Source organism: Heloderma suspectum, chromosome 1, assembly GCF_057233095.1.
Source record: "Heloderma suspectum isolate Gila_16-S chromosome 1, 16-S_ref, whole genome shotgun sequence".
NCBI lineage: Eukaryota > Metazoa > Chordata > Lepidosauria > Squamata > Helodermatidae > Heloderma > Heloderma suspectum.
Genome location: NC_139458.1, coordinates 210545748 through 210562476, shown reverse-complemented (window position 1 = coordinate 210562476; position 16729 = coordinate 210545748). Strand labels below are relative to the sequence as shown.

General features: G+C 42.7%; 1 protein-coding gene across 6 annotated transcripts in view; it reads right to left on the bottom strand.

Annotated features, from left to right (window-relative positions):
* The window catches only part of NBEAL1 (neurobeachin like 1), a 157824-nt gene that overhangs the window by 100199 nt on the left and 40896 nt on the right, over positions 1 to 16729 (bottom strand). For 3 of the 6 annotated variants that reach the window (XM_084818213.1, XM_084818224.1, XM_084818269.1), the window contains exons 4-8: positions 14209 to 14370; positions 12644 to 12725; positions 9454 to 9581; positions 6006 to 6088; positions 2230 to 2315 (exon numbers count right to left, since the gene is read on the bottom strand). In XM_084818213.1, coding sequence (XP_084674339.1) covers positions 2230 to 2315; positions 6006 to 6088; positions 9454 to 9581; positions 12644 to 12725; positions 14209 to 14370 — 541 coding nt within the window. Of the gene's footprint in view, positions 1 to 2229; positions 2316 to 6005; positions 6089 to 9453; positions 9582 to 10935; positions 11048 to 12643; positions 12726 to 14208; positions 14371 to 16729 lie in introns of those variants that run through there. The other 3 variants (XM_084818241.1, XM_084818234.1, XM_084818250.1) reach the window with 3 other exon arrangements.

Sequence of the window (16729 nt, the reverse complement as noted above, 5' to 3'; positions counted from 1 at the left end):
TATGTCGGTACAAGCTTATTTATTGGCACAAGCTTTGCCAATGGAGCTCTTTTGCGACTGGGGCAGCCTTCACCAATCTCCAGATGTGTTGGGACTTCTACTCCCAGAACCCCCAAGCCAGCATAGCTTTGGGGCATTATAGCTCAACACATCTGGAGGGCACCAGATTGGGGAAGGCTGGGCTAGAAAATGGTAGGTGGCTCCCAAACATGCTGTACAATCCAATGGCTCAGTGGTACAGTGTGTGTTTTTTGCATGCAGAAGGTCTCAGATGCTGGTGGACTGAACCTAACATCTGGGGGATCTCAAGGAGCAACACTGGGAGAGGCCTCGGCGCCAATGTAGATGTCAAGCAGGAGGTTTGTAAATGGACCTCTCAACTTAAAAAAAGAGAGACTTACAAGCAGTCAGACCGCTGGGAGAGGGGAGTTTAACCCTTTCCCCCAGCACTTTTCCCTGATTTAAATTATCCCCCTCAACCTCCAGTTAGCCACAGTGGGGAGGACAGACACAATATGGGTTCCTGCCTCCCCTCCCCTCCAACTGCGGCTAATAGCTGCTCCAGGGGTCAAATTAATCTGGGAAAAGAGCACAGGGGAAAGGGTTCACCACTCTCGCCCAGCAGCATGGCCCTGATCCAATTCACTCCTCCCCTTGGCTTCATTTAAGTCAAAAAAATAAAACAAAAACAATAACAATTATTGTATTACATTTATATCCCACCTTATTTCCTCTTGCAAAGAACCAAAGGCAGCTTACACGGTCCTGCTCCTCTCCATTTTATCCTCACAACAGCCCTGTGAGGTAGGTTAGGCTGAGAGTCAGTGACTGGCCCAGAGTCACCCAGCGAGCTTCATGGCTGAGTGGGGGCTGGAACGTGGATCTCCTGCATCCCAGTCCAGCACTCTAACCACTACACCACACCACTACACTGGCTTACTACATTGCCTCTCTACACTACAGTGGCTCTCAGCTGGGTGATCCAATCACAGATCTTCCATGTCACATCCAGTTTGGTGCTAAGACCTTGGCAAACTGTCCCAGTCAGGAGTCACACAGCTCTAGGCTAGATGGACCACTGGTCTGCTAAATATGTTGAAACGAATCCTTAGGATGGAGCATATTCATCTTACCATGATTTGCATGCTGGCCCAAAATGTTTAGAAATGGGGATATCCTGAGCAAGCAGCATTTTGCTCCAAAATCTTTTCTCTGGCATGAGGAAGTGCAGTGCTTCCTCATAATGCTGAAGCAACAGCCATTCACACTGGAGATGTGATATCCTCAGCATCAAGGTCCTTGCTCGGTTTCATTTAGTTTTTAGATTGGGAGGGAAAGCTCCCATTTCAGTTCACACCATGTGAGGACAACACAAAAACCAACAAAGTTTACCTTATTGTAAAACCATCTCAAATTCAGAATTAGTTAAAACACAGTATAAACATTTGATCTAAATTGCTTTCTGCAAGGGAAAAAAAAGTAGATGTTCATTCATGTGCAGGTAATGATCATCCATAAACAATCTTTCCTGCTAACATATTTTCTAAGCATTTAATTTTAGAAGCTTAGCAGCTTACTCATTAAACACTGAAAATATGGTGCTAAAATAGACTTTTCTATGCGTGTTCACCCAGCAAAGCACCACACAGAATTTCAATCATGTGCAGGAACGTAGGAAGCTGCCTTATACCAAGTCACCCCGTTGGTCCATCTAGCTCAGTATTATCTACACTGACTGGCAGCAATAGCAGTCCAGGGTTTCAGGCGGGGGACTCCACCTGGAAATGCTGTGGATTGAACCTGGGACCTTTGGCATACAAAGTACGTATACAAAGTCCCCTAGTTATGGCTCAATACTGCTAATAGAAACATAGGACACTGCCTTAAAGCAAGTCAGACCAATGGACCATCCAGCTCAGTACACTAACTGGCAATGGCTCTCCAGTGTTTCAGGCAACAGTCTTTCCCAGCCCGGTATAGGATTGAACCCAAGACCTTTTGGATGCAAAGCATGTGCTCTGCCACTGACCTATAGTCCTTCCCTGAACAAAGATTAGCCCATGATACATCCCATTACAAATAATAGGTCCTTTCTGGAATAAATTCTTCACTGTTGCTAAACATTCCCTATTGAGCAGAAGCCAAAAGTGCACAATTAAGTAAAGATGCAAATCCCTGCATCCTATGGTCAAGAAGACGACACTAACGTTTTGTCAGGATTCTCCTCACCTGCCCACCAGCCACAATAGCTCCAAAGAGATGTAGCAGACAACATTTTAGGCTCTCTTTGAGATGCTCGCTTTCTTGAAAGCACTCTGAAAAAAGGAGAACAACTTGCTTGTATATATCAACCTCAAACCACGAACATTTGTAGACGTATGTCCAAATAAAATCTCCCAACAGTAATTCCCATGCCACATCATTCTTCATTTTCTTTCAGAAATAAAGTTAACGAATTCAAGCTGCAGTGAGGCTTGGGCTTAGGCGTTTACTCCTCTCTTCTTTGCCTTCTCTGATGAGGCTGTGAGGAGGTGATCGGAAGCCTTTGCTACCGTTTTTAGATTAACCACCATTTCATATTATGTCTGAACCCAAACTGTATCTAATTTTAACTACGGTTAGTGAAAACAGCCAGCTCTATAAACTATGGTTTGAAGTTGGCTTGTTTCCAGTAACCGTAGTTAGGGATAACTGCAGTTTGTCTGGAATTGGATGTCACAACAAGCTAAAATTTGATGAAAAATACTCCAAACCCCTCCCCACAGCCACAACAGAGACAGAGGGGGAAGCATGTGAGCCCAAGGCCTGCTGCAGCTCAGACAATAATCCATAGTTCGGCATTACGTAAAAGCACAGCCATTTAGAGATGCCACTGAGTGCACGTAGAGCTTTTATATATTGAAGTAGAACTTGCTTAAGTTTAATGTAGCACAAGGCCCTTAAATATTAACCATACCCAGAGCTATTTTTGTGAAGGCTAAACTCCTATTGACTAAAACTGGACCTGGCCTGAAACGTTCCACTGAAAAAGCATGATACTGTATCCTTGCTCTTGCCATACCTGACATAAGGCAATTACAAGTGGCCTAAGGAATTTTTCTTAGCAATAAACATTAACCTGGAAGCAGTTGCCATAGCAATAGCCTCACATACACAGACAAACTAGCTGCTGCCAAAACCACAACGAATTATTTTGTTTGGAATTAACACCATGAGAAACTCCCAATAATGTCACAAACCAGCACTATTAAAATGTCACTATTTTAACTTCGAAAGATCCCAAGCAAGTTGACTATTGAAACAAAAACTGAATTAGAGAGCTTTTTTAAAAAAGAAGTTTATATAAGAATAAATTGCTTAGCGGGATCCACACTAATTGTAAACAAGACTTCAACTGTGCACACTTAACACATCAAGATATTTAATCCACAATTTTTTTCTTCTAACGTTTAGGTGCATCATCATCAGTAACAGCTTTGTTTTTAGGAACTTGAAAGATTTTTTGTTGCATACAGCTTCTTAGTATTTTAAACAGTCCAACCCTATACATTTCTACTCAGAAGTAGTTCCCACTGATTTCAATTGGGCTGACTCTGAGGTGCCTGAGTACAGGATTGCAGCCTAACAGTATTAAGGTGCAATACTATGGCGATGCCCTTAAGCCTCTGAACTTGGAGCCTTACTGGCATCCTATGCAGAATGGGAGGAGCGGTGGAAGCGATATTCACCTCCATGCTCCCCCCACTCTGCATTTTGGCTAGACAGGCTTTTTCACCTGTCTAGCTGTGATGCATCAGAGCAGGAAGGAGGCTAGGGAGGCCTCAGGATACATCAAATCCTGGTTTCCCCAGTCCCCTCCCTGCCCACCAGCATGCCTCCTTTACCCCCCCTCTGAAGTTGCCTTTGTGACCTCGGAGAGGCAGCCGGCATGGTTCTTTCCACGCCAGCTGCAAATAGGGGAGCAAGGATTCTTGGATCTGTGGTCAGGGTGCTTTCTCCAACCTTGGATTCAGGGATCTGAATTATCTTATGGCTCTCCAGACTCTGTCTAGGGATCATAGCTGTCTAGGCTCCCTTACCTTCACAATCTGTTTTTAAGATTCTCTCCTGCTCTTAATTCTGCTGCAGGTGGTGTTTTAAAGTTTTAAATTATTTTTAACGTTTTCAATTTTTTTAATTTTTAAAAAACATTTCTTAAAGCTTTAAAGTGGTTTTAAGCTTTAATTCTATGTTGCCTTGGGGGTCCTATTTGGGCCGAAAGGCAACTCATAAATGTATAACTATAAATACATAGGTTTTCAATTTAGAAGATTAGGATTAAGCCAACTGCAAATCAGCACTGACTCATGATAAATGTAGCAAGAAGAGAAGCCCAAAGACAGAATACATTTGGATCTGTGTTACATATTCAGACAAATATATTGGGAACCTGCCATGAGCCCTCAAGATGACACTGCAGGTATAGAAGAGGGAGGGAGTTACACATGGGGAGTCTTTACAGGCTGGTGCAAGGGTTTAAGGGGCCCTAGGCAAGGTGCCTTCCAACATTCCCCAGTCCCACCCTGTGTCCCCCTCAGGCAGTGGCGCAGCAGGCCAAATCAGGGGTGGGTGCTAGTGGGCATCCCAAAATTCAAAGACAAATGCCAGGTAAGCAGCTGCAGCAGCTACCGCTATCTTGACTCCCGCAGAATACCTTGGGGTTCTATGTTAGGGACCAGAGGCATTCTAGAGAAATTGAAATGGTGGTGGTCTTGCCCAAACTCTTCTTTACAGAGCACCAGGCCCCCCACAAAATATTTTTAGGTTGTTCACCAACCCCAACCCCCCACTTAAAAAAATGAAGGCCAGTGTCAACCGACATTTACTCTACTACGCCAAGTGCTATTGACAGGACCAATTCCTTATGTTTAATATTGTTATGTACTCAGGTCAGCCTAAATTACCTTCCAAAGTTCCCTTACAACTCAGTGCCTCTGATTATAAAGACAGTGAGGAATCTCCCCAACCCTGTAATTCTTGAGCTGGTAACCTTTGTTCTACTAGGCCAAGGGGAGGGGCCGGCTGAGGCCTGTGGTATAGCAGGAAGTCAGGCTGGGGGAGAGTGGATCTGGTTGTTGTTGTTATTGTTACTATTATTATTATTTATTACATTTCTATACCCCCCAATAGCCGAAGCTCTCTGGGTGGTTTACAAAGATTAAGGATATTAAAAATACCATATACAGAGATTAAAAAACCATTTACATAAAAACCACGAACAGACAAAAGAAACATATCTAAAACAACAAACCATCTCAAACAACCATGACCATAAGATATTCCAGGATCGATTAAAACTGATCATAAGATGGAGGAGAAAGCTGATTTTGGCTTTCTGCAGTAAATCCCTAGACAGCTGAGGGGGCGCAGGGATCTGCTGGTCCAAAATGGTGTGAACCCTCATCTTGAGCACAGGGTAAATAAACCTTTTATGCAAGAAACACCACAAGTCTCCAGTGTCGTCCTACTCAGGAAACTGAAGCCTGAGTACATGCTGAAGCCCCTAAGACTTCTCACCTCTCAGAAGTAGGGTGCAGGAGCGTAACAACATAGTACACTTGTATCTCACCTTTTCTGTAAGGAGTTCAGGGCAGCATTAATAGGTTTTCCCATTTTATCCTCACAACAATCCTGAGTGGTGGGTTATGCTGAGAGAGAGCTATCGGCTCAGGTTCACCTAGTGAGCTTCATGGCTGAGCAGAGCTTCGAACCTGACTGTCCCCATCCAGTACCCAGTCTTTGTTATACTGTTATATATAGTAGGCAAAAATCAACCATAACAAGAATGAAATTGTTCAGAGAGACAGGTTCTTAACTTCAAGAGAGAAGTATGCAGCTTTCAGCAGTTCTTCAGTGTTTATCATCCTGAGATCGGAACTGTGAAGCAAGAAAGCTTCTTCCTTAAAGGGTTCTCATTCTGAAAGAAGCACTAGTAATATTAGGATACTAAAGACAGTGATACTCACGGTAAAAGAAAGGGACAAACTCCACCGTGAGTGAAGCTGGTTTGTACTTTTGTCTGCTTTTTTCAACAGTGCCCAGAATTCGCCTATAGTAGAAGCGTATCGTTAACATTTATGTTACAGGCAGTTACTGGGGAACATGTTTTCTAAAAATTCTAAAATGTATTTTCATTCAAATTCAGTAATGTATCAATTCCATATTGCATATAACATTTACAACATTATTTTAACGGCTACCAAATTACTGTCTAAGGTGCCTCCACTTCTAAACCACCCACTTTTAAATAAGAAAAAAACTGTCAACTGTAAAGAAATGTGGGTTTAGCAATACAATCTGTACACATTTAAATACAATGGGATTTTTCAGTATTTCAGTCACCCAGAAGTGATCCCTTCTGTCCTAAATTTATAGAGCTGCTTCACACATTACAGAATTAGAATGTACCCACATATGCTGCGGCTCTGTTCAGATTATCATATCTTGGCTTAATAAGCTGAGATGTGAATGAACCTTTTGCCCATGCACACAGGCCCTTTGTAGAATGAGCAATCAAACTAAGTACTCTCTAATTAACCAAGGCTGGCTCTACTATTAGATAAAGTGAAGCAGTCACCTTAAGCGGAAGATGCTGGAAGGCAGCATCAAGGTGCCAGAGGAAAAAACTGTGTGCCATGTGGCCTGCTCTGCACCTAAGCTAACCTGCTGCCTTCGGGTACAGCAAAGGATGATGCCCCATAATCACAGTGTTGAAGAAAGATTCAACTGCCAGTCCAATCAGGTTTTGTAGCTTGAATGGGGGGTGTGTGTGTCTTCTTCTTCCCCTCAGGGTGCAAAATGTCTTGGGGCAGCCTTGTAATTAACCAGTTTCCCCATTTCATCCAAACCAGGAAACTATGGTTACCAGCTCTGAAACAAGCCAAGATGTTAAACGAACTTCAAACCACTTAGTTAAGTTAAAGACTTCCTGCTTTGATTGCTCACACCACAAAGGGAGGAGCAGAAGGGCTGCATGCATGGGCAAAAGGCTTGTGTGCTTATGTTTGTCTGAGCTGGGCCAATGTGTTCCTGTGTTATAACATACAAATATGTGAAGGGAAACATGTCTTTATCTGACTGCACATGCTTAGCTGCAGTTGCAATTCTTATGGTGTGCACACAGTCATAGGACATGTTTATCTCCTGTAGCTACAACACACTGAGCCCAAGGGTCACCCTGCTCATTTGATGTGTGAAGCAAAAACTCTCGGTTTTTGTCCTGTCACAAACTTAGGCAAAACTAGTTTGTTTGTTTGTTTAGAATGGAAAAGGTGTTTTGATATTTCAGTAATTGGAGGGGGGATCAATGGACAGCATTTTATACACATTTGTGCTGTGTGACATATTTAGTCAAATATCGTTACTCAGTGTGAACCCACACATCGAGAGCCTAGGTAAAGGTTAGTGTAGTGCTACATTGCATTCTACCTGGGGACTGGGGACAGTAGGTTAGGAAAGTAATCGCAGGGTGATTGAATCTATAAGAGGAAAAAAAAGAGTGAGTGTATATCCAATAGGCTGCCATCCTTCCAGTTCACAGAAGGCTCTCTGATTCAGTGGAGGCTTCCATGAAAGAAAGGGGGAGGGAGGCCATTTTTGCCATTTACTCCTTTCTTCTGCAGCAATCCCCCAGTTCTGATGCATGCCACCTCCCACATTGTTCTGGAGGATTCCCCCAAACCTTTGGAGCAGATTTAGGGAAGGCCGAGGGGGCTGCAGAGGAAAATGGGAATCAACTAAGAATTGCCTTCCACACTTTCTGTTCACAGGAGGACACGGTTACATAAAACCCTTTCTTTTGTCCTGTAGTGTAACCCATGAATCTTAGAAACCGGTTGTAGAGAAACGGACACAACCTATTACCAATTGTTTCAGAAGAAGGTCAAATCAAGACATATTCCTGAAAAGCATCCCTCATCCTATGGCAGGGCCTTCCGTGTTATGTTAGGAAGCGGTTGTGTATTTGCATTTGCTGAAATACATGACGTTAGACTATAGGACATATATTTTATTTTTATGGAGGCTTTTTGTTTGTTTTTACTTTTCTAGGCTCAGTTAGTATGTTTCAAGGTGAATCTGTACAATTGCTAAAAATAATACCATAAAAAGCTATGGCAGAAAGGGATTTAGAGATTGTGCTTGCTGAGTTGCTGGGAAAGCAGTTATAGTAGGTCAAGCATACTGGAAAAGTGTGTGCAGGGGGAGCATTAACCACAAAAAGAAACAAGAATTTGAGCAAGGTATGTTGACTGGCAAGTATCAAAAATGAGTGACTGAATCTAGTCCTACTGCCAAGATGCAAGAAAACAGGAGATACAGAAGAGGTAGAGGATTTAAAAGAAGCAACTCCTGTTGCTGTGAGAACAAGCAGGCAAAGATCCAGTGCTCCCGTTGCTCTGATGGCCCACAGCATCGCCACGGCAGTGCCACTTCTTCCTGTGCCACTGGGGTAACATGTTACACCTCCAACCAGGTGCTCACACTACCACCCCTTCCTACACAAGCATTAATATTGTTTTTCAATTCAAATAAAGTAGGCCATGTTGGTCTGTGAGAAAAATTCCAAACTTCACAGTCAGGAAATACCTTTATTAGGATCAACCACATATGCAAAAAAAATGTAGACCGGTTTTCTCCAGAACTGTAGGAAACATCTCTCCATCAGGCAAGATGTTACAAAAAGGGGGCAGGTGGGGAAGAAAGAGAGAGAAGAAGAAGAGCAGGGGAAAGCTGACCTGAAGTCATGAAGTCTGCATGGTCAGAGTCTTAAGATGGAGACAGTGCTCCATGTTTCTGAGGGGCCTTGGGCAAGACACCTCCAGTGGGCTCCCTCTCTCAGCGAGTTCACCTTCTCAGTGCCATTGCCACCAGCTGTTCTTGCTCCTCATCCTCTTTCTCATTGTTGCTCCCACTTGCTTGCTGGACAGGCAGAAAGCTAGTGAGCAAGTAAGGCAGAGGCATCTGCTGCTCCTTCTTCTCACCACCACTGTCGTCTGGTGAGGTGGAGGAGCATCTCTTGTGAGTGGGCCCCTGCTGGGGCGTGGGCCCTCAGATGGTGCTCAACCATGCCTACTCTTGACACTGGCCCTGGATAGAGTGGAAGAGGAGGTGCAGTCCTAAATGGATTTTCAAGGCTATCACACACTCTGGGGTTTCTCATATTCCCCAGTGGGCAGTGCAGGAAGGATAGATGCTGCTGGAGCTCCTTCGCTGGTGGAGTAACATCAGCCCTGGGCTATCAGTGCAAAGAAATGTTTGTTACACAGAGTGGAAAGATACACATGCATGCACTTTCTTTTTAGCATTGCATGGGTTTTTCAAGGCCAAACAGACAACCTGTATCAACAAAAACCAAGTCATCTGCATTTTGAAGAGATTAAAATCACAACAATAAAACAATAGATTCACACATACCCTGCGATTCTTTGCCTCCAATTGCGATATGGATCATAGAGGCTTTCACAGAAAGCCAGTGCATGTCTGACAAACTCTTCTATGGGTGTTTGATCTGCCACTTCTTTCTCCTTTGTTTTACTCTTTAACTAGAGAGACAAAAAAAACCCACGGTGGTCGTGAAAATGCTTCCAACAACGTGTTTTGCAAGCATGCATCCCTAGAAAGGAAAGGAAATGTAGGATTTTGGCAAAGAGAACAGTTCAACATTGGAACACCACTGCAACCAGGCTTGGATGTGCAACTGAAACCCAGCTTTAGGGATCAGGAGAAGGCACGAATCATGTTTGTTCTCCATTCCTCCTTGCATCCAGAAACTTCTCACATCCCCTCTATGCTGTTTCATTATTGTGTGTTACCATTGTCACGGTATGTTAAAATGAAAGGGTTATGCTCCTTTTACTGAAAAAGATTTCAGCTATACAACAAACCCCAAATTCCTCCCCCACTGCCACCACAGAATATTAACATTGGTCAGAACAGCTCAATGAAGTATGTACAAATAACGAAATCCAATGTTGCATGGGCTCAGTTGAGGCCTCCCCTTTCTTCATTCCCTCAATACCCATCCTGCAAAGCCAGGGGGACAAAATCAGAAGAGAAAAGAAATTATAATAACAATTTTTTAAAAAGAAGAGAAACCTAGATATAGCTACATATACATGATGGCTGACCGACTTCAACCTTAGCCTCCATCATCCCAGGGCACATACACCTCTGATGATCAATTGTGCCCTCACTGTTCCCTTTGCCTAATCTCCATAAAGTTCCAGAAAATTATGCCATATATCAATGAATTTATTAGTCAGGATTCTCAAAGTGCATTTGGAGGCATACCTTGGTTTTAGTTGAACTTGGGCTGGTGATAGCCACTCATAGAATACTGAAAGGAGGTAGAGGCTGGTGAGGGAACAAGCATGCAAGAAGAGAGGAGAGGAAAAGAACAGGGAGAGGGCAATCCTGTAGCCTGCTCCTGACTTTAAATTCTGACTCAGTTGTACATCTGAACTGGGCCGAGGTTTCATTAGAAAGTTTTCTTGAAGTTCACTTAAAATGCTAGGCCAAGCTCTTTTCTCAAAGTGGTTCAAAACACAAACTCAGAAACGAAAGAATTATCAACACCCTCCCTTGTGTGGATTGGGAGGCAGAAAACTTGGTGAGTTTTAAATGGCTTCTGAAAACGTATTTGTTTACCCAAACTTTCCCTTACTTCTAATGGATGATGACACTGCTCTGTTTTATTGTTTTAATTGATGGATTGATTTTTGTTGTTTTAAGTTGTAACTGCTTATTGCCATATTGTATTATATGTTTAACAGTCGTCTTTACTGTTTTTGTAAGTAAATCTCTTAGAAATTTTATTATATTAAGCAGTATATAAATATTAATAAATAAATCAACAAATAAACACAAAAACCACCATCCAAAGGCACGCACACATACCTCTGCTGTGCCTATCATACAGTTTTCATTTCAGCAGCTCCTCACACTGGGTCAGTTTAAAACTGACTTTTCAAATGGGCTTGAGTCCAAAAAGTAGTTTTGAGATTTGGCACAAAAGTTCCTGTAAGAGAAAGTGCCACTGGGGCACACACACAATATATTTTCCCTGTTTATTTTTCCAGAGTTCTTACACCAAACCCCTTGTTAAGCCTAGGAGTGGCTGTTCATGAATTCCCTTTTGCAAAAGAAACCTGAAGCATTGACCAGAGGGTAGCTGACAGAACTTAACTGCCATAGTGAATGATTGCTGCCGTGCTTATAACTGCATGTCAGCTAGCACTGATGCATTTATGAGGCAAGAAAAATAACCCTACCATATTTAAAGCTGTTAAATTGGTTTGGGGGTAAAATTTCAACCGTGGATTTGGGCTCTGTGCTAGTGTAGTGCACTGCCTACAACAGCAACAATCCATGAATCAAGAAGTCTCAAGTTCAAACTTCCCTTATGCTCAGAACACAGTAGATAAGCCGCTCTCGGTCTCAGGGCCTGCTGGCAATATGGGAATAATAATACTTTACAATATCACCGTTTGTAAGGATTATTGAAATCATTCACTTCTAAAACTTTGAACATTCAAAACACTCTATATAAATGCATAGTAGTGGTAGTAATAGTAGAAGATTTATTAGTATTTACCTATTATTTATTATTAATTTATTGTCATTGTTATTATTACTTTGGTTGAAAAAACTAGCAGAGATACTTTAGACTTCAACAGTTAAAACATCAGCAGGACTTCAATTCAATTCTGAGACAGTTATCCTTTCATCACCGTATCATATCCTAAATCCAGGGTGGGCAACCTTTTTCAGTTCAGGGGTTACACAACGGCTGGTAGTGAGGAAGACCAGGACACACACTCATTCTCTTTGTGTGTGTGTGTGTGTGTGTGTCTCTCTCTCTCTCATGTATACACTCTCTCTCTCTCTCTCTCTCTCTCTCTCTCTCTCTTGCCACTCCCCAGTGATCCTGATCAGGACTGCTGGATGGGAGGGCTTAGCTTAACTTTTCTCCCACTGCTGATCTGATCAGGATCACTGGGGTTGCAGGGAGAGGCTTTAACCTTACCGCTCCAGTGATCTTGATTACGATTGCTGTGAGGGGAGGCAAGGTAAAAGCCAATCTCAAGTGACCTTGATTAAGATCACTGGGGAGGCAAGGTTAAAAGCCCCCCCACCCTCCCGATCAGCATCACTGTTTTCTTGCTGCTAATAGAAGACAGGAAACAGCAGTCTTGATGAGGACTGCTGGGGGGATGGGGAGAGATTAAAGGCTCCCCCCACACACAGTGATCCCAGTAAGATTGCTGTTTCCCAACTGCTAAATAGATACTCAAATATTAATTGAACAATACAGAACAGCTAGAGACATTTGGAGCAATTAAGAATGTTCACAGAGCTTTTCTTGAACTTCTACCTTGCTACCTTCAAATGAGTCTCTTTTACTCAATCAATTAAATTCAAACTCCAGAGGTGGAATAACATAGTCACTCCAATTGTAATGGCGGGGGTGGGGTGGGGGTGGAGAGAAACCGATGAACTGAGCTCCAGGTAGCAAAACACAGAATAATATCAAGAGTTAATTCTCAATGCAGCACCAGTTGCCAACAACTAGAAACTAAGTTAAGCAAATTACACATTCACCTACCTGCTGAATGTAGAGTGTAGTCATTGTAATGACATGATTAATATAGGAACAGGTCCCAATCTCTTCCACGTTAGCCAAGTTTCTGAAACAGAAATGAAGTCATGAAGAGTTAGACATAGTAAAACGTCTCTGATTTAGGACTCACCAAAAAGACTGCTAGGCGGAAGCGTATATCCAAAAGCATCTTCAATGATGTTTAAACATCTGACTTTTATAAAATATGGCAGGATTTTATTTTATATACTAATCAGGGACACACACTGCAGTATTTGTTAAAGCCTTTCCTCAGACTATGGAAAAGAGACTAAACATAATCTGTTATGGTGAAGAAATATAAAGAAAACCTCCAAGCAGCCTATGGATTCTATCTATATCTTGGTTTGTAATGGAAAAATATACATATATGTTAAATGTATTACCCTCTGTCAATAACTAGATTTAAATCCAATGTGACATTTATTTATTCATTCATTCTTTTTATCTTTTTTACTGTTGGTTTGTTTAATTTTGTTTTGGAAAGTTAATAAAAACATTAAAATGCTGCTTTAAAATGTTGAAATGCAAAGTAATCTCACATTAAGGGCACAATCCTATGCATGTTTAGACAGAACAAAAGTCCTACTATTTCCAGCATGGCTGGCTGAGGCATGCTGGGAGCTATAGGACTTTTTCTGTATAAACATGCATAGGATTTTGCCCTAAGAGGCTGAATGTCTTTTAACTGAAAATACAACAAAAGACATAAGATGGTAAACCATTAGTATGTATGGGATTTATATTTCTCCAGGTAGCCTCAAAATGGTTCACAATAACAATGAATGTAGATGGAGATCAGGGTGGGAAGCCTACAGGGGGTGGGGGCTCCCATGTGCCTTGTTTTCAAGCAAAAATGACCCATAAACCACCATGTATTTTGGGGGGGGGGGTCTGCTGCCACTGCCACAAATTCAGCCACAGGGGCCACAAAAAGGGTTAGGGGGCACGTGTTCCCCCCCTCTGTTGTAAACTATTAACAATTATGTATGTTTTAGAACTTCATGTGGATTACCCAAACATTCTAAATGAGACACCTGGAACTGAATTAATTAGATTAGAATCAGCACTACAGAACCATAACTTCTTTCACATCAGATGGCCCGCCCACACATCACGGCAAGCATAGCTAGCCCTGATTCTCCAGAACAGACCACGCTTTATATGCCAGCTTTCCCCAAGCTGGGGCTTCCTAGATGTTTTGGACTACAACTCCCAGAATCACTATTGGCCATGCTGGCTGGGGCTGATGAGGTTTGTAGGCCAAAACATTTGGAGGGCACCAGGTTGGAAAAAGCAGCTCTATGCTTATGAGGATGGAGAAGCTGTGATTGTGCAGGGGGAGAGAATATGGGCAGTGAAGGATGAAAGTGTTAGCAAGTGAGGGTGCAGGAGGGGTGGAGGGTAAAGCAAGAGACTGGGGGTTGGTAAGAAACAAGTTAGCAAATGAAAGCGAGGCAGTACTTGTGACCTCTCCCCAAAAACACCTCCCAGTCTGCCTCTGAAAAGTCAACTTCTTTAAAAAAAAATACCGGCAAAGGATAATGAAGAATTTGACAAGGAGAAGCGACAAGGCTTGCTGTGGTTCTTCCAGTCCTTCTGACAATTTCTGGACACAATGCAGCAGCTGGAGCCTCAAGACCTGAAGAATGTTATCAGGAAGCAGCGATATTCCAGGGGGAACATCATCCACCCTAAAAATAAACCCAGGAATTGATTAATAAAAAGGAATACCCTTAAGATCTTTTTTGCACTGGTGACTCTACTGCACTCAACAAAATGAAAGAATTCAAACTTTTGACTGCCAGAGGGCCAATACATTATAAATCATGCCAATAAATTACATAGTACTGGCTCATCCACTTTAATCTTATAATTAACGTGTTAAAGAAATATTAGGTCAGTTAAAATATATGTTAATTCTCTATGGAATCATCTACTACAATTGGCCCATGGTGATTATGAGATTATAGGCAGGTATAGGCTGGCCCACTAAATACCGAAGAGATGATCCACAAATAGTATCGTATATTATAACATGACATCAATGGGCATAATCCAGAAAAAAATTAAGCATTTTCATATCCCAGTAGTTTCAACAGTATAGATTTAAGCATATGTTTAGCTAGCACATGGAACTGAAATGGACAAAAGTGCTCAATGTAGGCTGGGTTGTGACCAATATTTTTACAGTTTCTGTGTATAATCAAAGAAAAGGTCATTAATGTAGTGTACTACTGAGTGGCTAGGTATAGCCTGGGGCTCATCTACACCAGGCTTTTTGCCTGGTTCTCCTCCACCCCCGAGTCCATCACATCAGATGACACATGCCCTTCCCCATAGCTAATGCGGCATTGCTTGCCCTAAATCTGTTAATAAACAAACAAGCTCTATTTGTGGCGGGTTTTCCAGTCACAGCGGCTTCAGTGCAGTTTGGGAGTTCATGTGATCTCAGCTGGCTTCAGTGCGGACTGGTGGAAGCAGTGGTGATTTGCAGAAAGGAAGAGTTGCATGGGGTGGAGGCTTATGTACCTGGAAGTAACTCATTGCATTGGGGATGGGAGTCAGCTCTGCTGCTTTGAAAGGATGCTGTTTCGATCCTGCGCTCAGTCACTGCCTGCCCCGTTAAATATTCTCTGAGTGTGGAGGGGAGCATAATGAGGCTGTTATGTATGGAAGTGCCAAAGTATGCAGAGCCTTACTGATCTTAAAAGCTTCACTGAGCACAGGGGGCAGGGAGGAGGGGTCGGAAAGTAAGCCTCCTCACTTCCCCACCTACCCATTTGATGACCTTCAGTTCTACTCGTTTGCCCCATGCAAATGGATTTGTTTAATGTATACACCGCATTACTGGCTATGTTGGCCCTGGGAGGAGCTAACCCAATTTCATGAAAATCTGTATGTAAACAGAACTGCCTCAAAACCCATTTCCATGTAGATTGGCTCCTGAAGCGACCCATTTTAGAAGCAAACTAGAATACACATGACATGATCAGCTGTTCCTTACCGAGTTAGCGATGGACTAGTTTGCACTGAAAGAATAAAATCTTGCATCTGGGCTGTACCACATCAACTGCAGAGCATACCTGGATGCTCCTCCACACCAAACAAGCAAACAAGCAAAACAAGAAAATCCCTGCTAAAACATTTCTCCATCATCTAGTTTTCATTGTGTAGGTGGTACAGCCCAAACCCAAGTTTACTGCATCAATGAGAACTAAGCCTAACTAACAAGTTTAGTTTACTGGAGCATTGGAAAAGATGTGAGAATCAGGTCTGCAAAATGTCAGAATTTAACCTAAAGGGTGTGGGTTATAGCCTTGGTTCTCAAGGAATTCTGAGGAAGAAGTGAACAATCTGGGTGAGGGCCAAGTATTAGAGCTAAACCACATTTTATGCTAATCATGTAAGTGTGTACCTGAAGGCTACTTTTTTCATTACTCTAGTGTAAGCACACACAGCCCTGATTCAGACCAAGACTGCTATGCACACCGTTTGCCTCCCAAAATTCTCCCCCACCGCCCAGTGGGGGAGGAGGTTAACAAAAGAAAAAAGCCTCCACTGATACCAATGGAGACTTCATTTTCTTTTAAATGATTTAAATTATTTTTTAAAATTAAAGTTTTAATTTTGAAAGGATTTCAGGAAACCAATGCAGGAGGAGGGTTAATCCTCCACTCCTGGTGTACAGCAGGCCCAATCCAAATCAGGGTAACCAAATTCTTAAAAGGTAAAGGTGTCCCCAACCAGTCGTGTCCGACTCTAGGGTGCGGTGCTCATCCCCGTTTCTAAGCCGAAGAGCCAGCGCTGTCCGAAGACGCTTCCGTGGTCATGTGGCTGGCATGACTGAACACCGAGGTGCACGGAACGCTGTTACCTTTCCCGCCGAAGCGGTACCTATTTATCTACTTGCAATTTCTTGCTTTCGAACTCCTAGGTTGGCAGGAGCTGGGACTGAAGACGGGAGCTCACACCATCACGCAGCACTCGGGTCTTGATCTGCTGTCCTGCTGACCTTCCGGTCTGCAGTTCAGCGTCTTAACCGCTAAGCCA